This window comes from Solanum lycopersicum, chromosome 1 (genome assembly GCF_036512215.1).
Source record: "Solanum lycopersicum chromosome 1, SLM_r2.1".
NCBI lineage: Eukaryota > Viridiplantae > Streptophyta > Magnoliopsida > Solanales > Solanaceae > Solanum > Solanum lycopersicum.
This window is the reverse complement of record NC_090800.1, coordinates 18,934,653-18,943,046: the sequence shown is the minus strand read 5'-3', so window position 1 is coordinate 18,943,046 and position 8,394 is coordinate 18,934,653. Positions and strand designations below refer to the sequence as shown.

Here is an 8,394-nt window from a genome sequence, read left to right as displayed (position 1 = left end):
TTTCACCAGAGGCGTATAGAGCTGGTTCACTCTACAAATAGATCTGTTACCTCTATTGAAAAAGACATATCGAAGTATGTCAACATGGTAACAAGTTGTTGGCTCATCAAATCGCTAACTACAAGTTCAGTGTCACTGGTCATGGTGATGTTGCTACTGTGGATCTACAAAGAAGAACTTGTACTTGTAGAATTTTTTACTTGGACAAAATACCTTGCCACATGCCATCGCAGCGCTTCCATCCCAACATGGTGCCAATTTTGGAAATCAGATTTACGAGTACTCCTTTCCATATTATTCAGTACAAAAATATACAATGGCATATTGTCAGGAAATTCACCTGGTGCCACCTGAAGATTCTTGGATTGTCCCTTTAGATATCATACTGAGAGAAATACCTTCTTCGTATGTTGATCCAAGTAAACCTGAAAGAAGGAGATATAAGAGACGTCGTGGAGTTAGTGAATCATTTCCAACAAGAAAAAATTAGTATTCCATATGTAGGGACTTTGGCCACAAAAAATCTACATGCCCAAATCGAAATGCTCCATAAGAAGTGTTGTTGAATTTTAATGAATGTCTTTCTTATTTGAGAATGATCCCTATCTTCTTATCTTATTTAGAATTAACTTATGTCATTTTATGTATCTATAATGTGTGATTTATTTAAAAGAAAAGACATAAAGTCACCACTGAAGTTGTCCCGAATTTTTAAAAAGATACCTTAATTTTACAATCGTCCTATTACCCCACTAAACAATTTTGAATAGATATAATTATATTATTTTTCGTCCATCTAACAAGAGAGTGGTATGCACTCTCTCAAAGAGAGTGAGCACCCTAAAATAACTAATATAATTTTATTTATACAAGTATTTTGTTATAAAATATATTTTCTTATTTTTCTTATTATTTTAACTTTTTTTTTCCTTTTCCTTTTTCTCTTTCTTTCTTCTTTCTTTTCAAAATTGATTTTCATCTCCATCAATTGAAAGTTCCTACTTTCAATGTCATTTTTACCACAACTTCACCTTTTTTTTAATTAATATTAATTTCACTCTCTTTAGCTTTTAAAATTTTATCTAAATATTTTCTTACATTTCGAACAATTTAATAAACTCATTAGATCTGAAGATGATTAAGAAGTATCATATAGTTTTTTTATTCGATTTCAATTAAGTTCTTTATATTTTTGAGAAATTAATTGAATCTTTTAAAATTATCATTTCTAATTTTAAATATATATGTGAGTAGTTGATGATACCTTTAAAATTTTAAATATTCTTAAAAAATAATTATTTTTGTTATCAATAATTCAATAAAGTTTAAATAATCGTATGAATTTTATAAAGAATTTGACCGGAGAAAACGAACAAAAAGAAAAAAAATGAAAGTGAGTTTCAATTATGACATGGGGGGTTCGCAGGTGAAGAAAAAAAAAAAGAAAGGATGAAAGTGGGAGGTGGAAGAGGAAATTTAATTTAAGGTATATCAAAATTAAAAATTCAAAAGTAAGAGAGAGAGAGAGAGAGAGAGAGAGAGAGAGAGAGAAAATAAAAAAAAAGATAAAAGGAAAAATTTTAAATGAAAAAAAATAATTTTAATTAACACGTGTAATGTAATGATTTGGGTGTGAACTCACTTGCTTGTTAAATTGGGGCTGATCGAAAACTGGTATGCCAAATATTTTTCAAAATTGTTTAGTGGGGTAATTATACAGTCACAAAGTTAAGGTGTCTTTATGAAAACCCAAAACAACTTCAATGGTGACTTTATGTCTTTTCTCTTTATTTAATTATGTGTTGCTAGTTACGATAAAATATTTCATTTCTGGCAACATATGTCAATTATATGTTGCTACTTAACATAGAATATTGCATTTGTAGCAACATATGTCACTTATGTGTTGGATACTAAAACATAAAATTGCATCTGTCCCAACATATGTCAATTATGTCTTACAAGTACCACAAAAAAAATTTGTACCAACATATTTCTAAAAATATTTTCATATAATGTGATGATATCATTACTGTCATTGAAAAAACTTTTAAGAAAAAAAACTTTAATGACGCGACTCTTCAAATTTTATTGATTTTTCAAAATAAAAAAAATAAGTACATGCATTTGAAAAACTTTTATGTGTCTCTTCTGTTCTCTTTTTATTTCAACTTTTCGAATTTCACTAAATATTCAATACGAATAAGGAATCTTCAAAAATCAATATGACTGAAAAAAACTTCATTGAATCCCTTCTGAGGGAACTATTAATTAATGTCATTCATAGGATTGCTTACTACTCCCTACAAGATCTAATGAGGGTTAAATTTTGGAATGTATATATTAATCTATTTTCTCCTCTTTAATTTCATTTCCTAATCATTTTATTTCATTTTTCAGCTACAGGTTCCTATATGAAGTACCTAATGAACATTCTGTATATCAAAAGGTAAATTTTCTCAAGTTTCCTTATCGTAGATGGTCGATTGTTCAACGAGTCGTTTCTTTCCTGGAAATATGCAGAGCATCATGGAATCCAGAAGCCTTATACAGAAAAGACATGGTAATTTTTAATATTTTTGATTGTATTCACTTCTTTTTTTAAATTTACATTTTAAATGTGTTATTTCTTCTGTAGTATGATTTCTTCAACCTTAGCGATCCAACTGCATTGGAAATGATTAATCAAGCAGCAAACGGTGGTCATAGTGGAGCTCAGTATGTGTTTGTCATAATGTCAATCTTCAATGGCGGTAAAACCATGAAAGAAGGCTTAATGTTCATTGCCAACATGAAAAAAACATAGTAATAGTGAGAAGATGTCGAATTCATTTGCGAAATACTTTGTGTGCTAAGTATGTATCGACCTTGTTTGTTGGGGAAAAGACATATTTGTTGCACTATTATCAATTTGAGTGAGTCGATCGCACGAATGATTTTCCCTGGAGAAGACACTACAATGAAGATATATTCATTGTGATCTCTATAGGTGCAATATAGAACTAGATTATCTAGTTAATTTTCTGCATCAAACGATGGATCAATTAAATTATCATATGTGGAAACATATGTAAAGAACTTGCAAATTCACGTTGAAAAATGTTGCCCTTTTTTATGTTTTACAATAATTTTTGAATTTGATTGTTATCACTAAATAAAAAGTGTGACTAATTTTAAACAAATTTATATGAGTCAACATATGACAATTATGTGTTACATTTTTGTAACAGAACATTGCATATGTAGTAATATATGTCAATTATGATTTATGTATTAGATATTACAACATCACGTATCTGTACCAACGTATGTCAATTATGTGTTAGATATTACAAAAGATAATGCATATGTTGCAACATATGTCAAATACATTTTTAGAAAATAATTACGCGTCTGTCCCAATATATTTTAAAAAATAATTACTGTCATTGAAACATGTTTAATAAATAAAAAAGTTACGACTATTCAATTTTTTACCCTGTTTTGAAAGTCATCTCTTCTCTTGCAACTTTTCAAATTTCTTGGCATTTTACAAGAACACAACAGAAGGGAGGAGAAGTCAAAAATTGTGTTCTCTTCTTCTTCATTTAATTTTCTCAAAAATGGTTTCAACTAGAAAAAACTACATTGAATCCCTTTCGACTGAACTAGTAATTCTTATTGTTGAAAGGGTTGCTTCTTCCTCCCTACAAGATTTAATGAGGGTTAAATTAAGGTATGCATGTATTAATCAATTTTCGCTCTTTAATTTTATTTCCTAACCATTTTATTTCGTTTCTTAGTTCCAGTTTTCTCTATGAAGTCTGTAATGAACGTTTTGTATATCAGAAGGTAACATTGGTCAGCTTTCCTCCGAAACTAGATGGACGATGAATCAACAAAAGTCATCTCTTTCATGGAAAATTGCATAGCATTAGAGAACTATAAGCCTTATACAGAAAAGGCATGGTAATTTTAATATTTTTCGTATGTATTCACGTTTTCATCAATGTATTTTGTATTTTAAATGTATTATTTATTCTGTAGTATGATTTTTTCAATCGTAATGATCCAACTGCATTGGGAATGGTTAAACAAGCAGCAGGCGCTAGCCACATTGGTGCATCCTACGTGCTTTCCATAATTACAATCTTTGAAGGCGGTGAATTCATGAGAGAAGGCTTGATGTTCATCGCCAATATGAAAAAAACTGAGCCCAAAACAATCAAAAAATGTCAACACAATTTGTGATACATTTTAAATCAAATGTGGGTGTCAGAACCTAATTTATTGGGGGAAAGACCCATTTGTTGCACTATTCATCAAACCCATCAAATCGCCCACAAGAATGGTTGGCCCATGGAAAGCGACGATGAAGATGATATTCATTGTGAATTGTGTAGTTGTAATTAATTAATTAAATTTGTGGCAACATATGATATATGGTGTAAATGTTTTCTTTTTGTCTTTTATACTTTTTTCAAATTATGTGGCAACATATGACACATGGTGAAAATGTGACATTTTTGTCTTTTTTTTACTTATTTTTGAATTATGTGGCAACATATGTCGAATTAAATTTGTGGCAACATTAAGTACTTACAACTTTTGACATTCTTCAGAAGTGTCTCTTCATATTTATTACATTAAAATTATATTATTATATATATAAGAAGAACGAAACTTAGGTTTTTCATATAATTATATCAAATATAGAAAGTAAGAATAAGAAATCTTCAAAAATGACACTAAGGAAAAAAACTGCATTGAATCCCTTCCAAGGGAACTAGTAATTGTTATCGTTCAAAGGGTTGCTTTTTACTCCCTCAAAGATTTAATGAGGGTTAAATTAAGGTATGTATGTATTAAACAATTTTCGTTTTTCATTTTTTAATTCGATTTTCTGACCATTTGATTTGTATTTTTAAGTTCCAGGCTCCTAAATGAAGTCTCTAATGAACCTTCTTATATCAGAAGGTAAATTTGTGCAGCATTCAGTGTTTATATGGTCGTCTTCAATTTATCAGAGATACACTTCTTTCATGGAAATGTATAGAGAATCGGGGAATTTAGAATTCTTTTATAGAAAAGGCGTGATAATTTTAATATTTTTCATATGTATTCACGTATTTATCAATGTATTTTGCATTTTAAATGTCTTATTTCTTCTGTAGTATGATTTTTCAACTTTAGCGATCCAAATGGATTGAGAATGCTTAAGCGAGCAGCAGGTGGTGGTCACCTTTGTGCAGGATATGTGCATGCCATAATTTTAATCTTCAAAGGCGGTGAGTCCATGAGAGAAGGCACAAGTTTCATTGGTAACATGAGTATACCATGTCTCTGAAGATGTCGAGACTATTACCGACATAGTTTACATAGAATGTTCCCACACGAACCTTAAAAGATTGGAGAAAGAACAATTTGTTGCACTACTTGTTGATTCTCTTACAGTCGATATCGTTGTGACTTATGTCTTTGTGATTATGAATTAGATGAAGTAGTTAATTTTATGGGGTACTTCCTAAATGAATAAAATTTGGTCCAGCTTGATGTTTCGTCGATTAGTCCCTCCTTGATATTTCATATGTGCCAACATATGCAGATTCTGTTGGCAAAATTTCAACGGACCTAACATATGTGGAAACATATAAATATTATAAAATGTCTTTTGGGGGTTAATTAAATTAAATGGTAACCCAATTCAATATTATATAGTCATATAACATGTCTAAGTAAAAAAATTATTGTCCAATACAACAACCTTCATTTGATTCTATCAATTCTATTTAGGAAGACTATCACCCCACTTGTTCATCATACAATGACCAATTAAATTCATATGATAGTTATATAACACCCATGTAAATCGTTGTTTCAAGTGTTATAATTTATTTTTATTGCTTAACTATGGTATAAAGTAATAAAATTTGGTCCAACTTTTCATTTTTCCATTCCTAAATCGATCAATTCGTCGATTACTCCATCCTTGATGTTTATCTGTTTCAACATATGCAGGTTCTGTTGGCAAAATTGCAACAGATCTAACATATGTGACAACAGCTTATAAAACGTTGAAGTACTTTATAAAACTCGCCCAATCATAGGAAAGCCCATTCTGTAAATCAAATACTAAAACTGGTCCAATTGACCAATTATTTCATTTCTAAAAGGGATATATATATGTGTCTCAAATTTTAAGAAGCAAGTGAGTTCACAAATCAATCATTACATGACACGTGTTGATTTAATTAAAAATATAACTTTTTTCATTAAAATTTTTTCCTTCATCTCTCTCTCTCTCTCTCTCTCTCACTCTCTCTCTCTCTCTCTCTCTCTCACTCTCTCTCTCTCTCTCTCTCTCTCTCTCTCTCTCTCTTTGAATTTTAATTTTTATATATCTTAAATTTCATTTTATTTTCCACCTCTCACTTTAAAGTGATCCCTTCATTTTCTTTTTTTTCTTCACCTCTCACCCCCATGTCAAATTGAAACTCACTTCCATTTTTTTTCTTTTCTTTTTCTTCTTGTTCTCCGGTCAAATTCTTTATAAAATTCATACTATTATTGAGACTTCATTGATTTTTTCATAACAAAATTAATTATTTTTTAAAGAAAATTTAAGATTTTGAAGGTATCATCAACTACTCATTTTCATATAAATTCAAAATTAGAAATGATAATTTAAAAGAATCAAGTAATTTCTCAAAAATTAAAAAACTTAATTGAAATTGAATTAAAAAACTATATGATACTTCCTAATCATCTTGAGATCTAATGAGTTTATCGAATTGTTCGAAATGTAAGAAAATATTTAGATAAAATTTTAAAATTAAAGAAAGTAAAACTAAGAATAAAAAAAAGGTGAAGTTGTGGTAAAAATGGTGATATTGAAAGTAAGAAGAAATATTTAGATAAAATTTTAAAATTAAAGAAAGTAAAACTAAGAATAAAAAAAAAAGTGAAGTTGTGGTAAAAATGGTGATAGTGAAAGTAAGAAGCTTCAATTAATACAGATGACAATGAATTTTTGAAAAGAAAGAAGAAAGAAAGACAAAAAATAAAAAGGAAAAAAAGCTAAAATAATAAGAAAATTTATTTTATAATAAAATAATTATGAAAATAAAATTATATTAGTTATTTTAGGCTGCTAACTCTCTTTGAGAGAGTGCACACCACACGCTATGTCAGATGGACAAAAACTGATGTAATTATATTTATTTAGAATTATTTAGTGGGGTAATAGGATGATTGCAAAGTTAAGGTATCTTTTTAAGAATTTGGAAATATATATATATATATATATATATATATATATATATATATATATATATATATATATATATATATATATATATATATGAATTTCTTCATCCTTGCCGCTTCGGTCTTGGCGCTTCTTCTCTCTCTTTCTCTTCGATACGACCTCTCGCTTCACATGGATCTTGGATCTCTCGGGATGTAATGATATTATTTCATTTTTATTAATCTTTCATCTGTCAGTCTTTTCTTTTTTTTTAGCACATAACTAATTTGATTGACCTTTGGTTAAATCAATTTTTGGGACTTTCCATATCTAGATGGGTAAGAATGTGGTTCTTTACAATATAGATCTAATGAATGAGTTTTGTTTGTTTTTGTTACTTTTGATATGATGTCAAATGCAACACTAAATCGAATTTGTAATGATGAAAATGATACCATGTTGGGTGTGAAAATCTATTGCAAACATGGAGACTTACTTTCAATACAAACTTCATGGTCGAAGGACAATCAACGTCGAAGGTTTTGATCTTGTCCACGCTATCATGTATGTTCATTTTTACATCTTAGTCTTTTGAAAAACTTCACATCTCTTTATTTTGTTTTTAAAAATAAATAAATTTCTTTCTTTGTGGTATGTCTTAGGAGAATGCAAGCAATTTCTTTAGATGGAGGGATCGTGAAGATGTTGATATACGATCACACTTTCGTTATTCTAAGATTGGCGAACAAAATTAAGGAGTTGAAAATTTATGATCAAAATTAAGGAGTTGAAAATTTATGATGAAAGTCATATTAAAATACGTATCGAATGGGGATAAGGAGAAGAAGAAGACGAAATATTATAGCATGTGGAAGCTAATCTTGGTGTTGTTTATTTTTTTCTTGAATTATCAAGCATTACAAAGAAAAATACAGTAGAGGATAGAAATTCTTATTTAGTTGGTGTACAACCATTAAAATTACGATAGTTGTGGAAATAAATAAACATAGTTTTGCATTCTTGAATCAATGTTTGACCATATGTTGCTATATATGCCTCAAATGTCGTTACAGATGACCCTTATGTAGGAATGTTTGACTATTTGAGGAATATGTCGCTACATATGATCCATGTGTTGCTACAGATGCCTCAAATGTCGCTATAAATGA

The 8,394-nt window shown here is 29.3% G+C and overlaps 1 protein-coding gene across 1 annotated transcript; it reads left to right on the top strand.

The window, feature by feature from the left end:
* Positions 1 to 316: 316 nt before the first annotated feature.
* Positions 317 to 6,086, top strand: LOC138341636 (putative F-box protein At1g67623). The gene is made up of 4 exons (XM_069293129.1): positions 317 to 405; positions 2,401 to 2,563; positions 2,639 to 2,753; positions 5,998 to 6,086. The coding sequence occupies exons 1-4, from the start codon at positions 317 to 319 to the stop codon at positions 6,084 to 6,086; spliced, it is 456 nt and encodes a 151-aa protein (XP_069149230.1).
* The last annotated feature ends 2,308 nt before the right edge of the window (positions 6,087 to 8,394 follow it).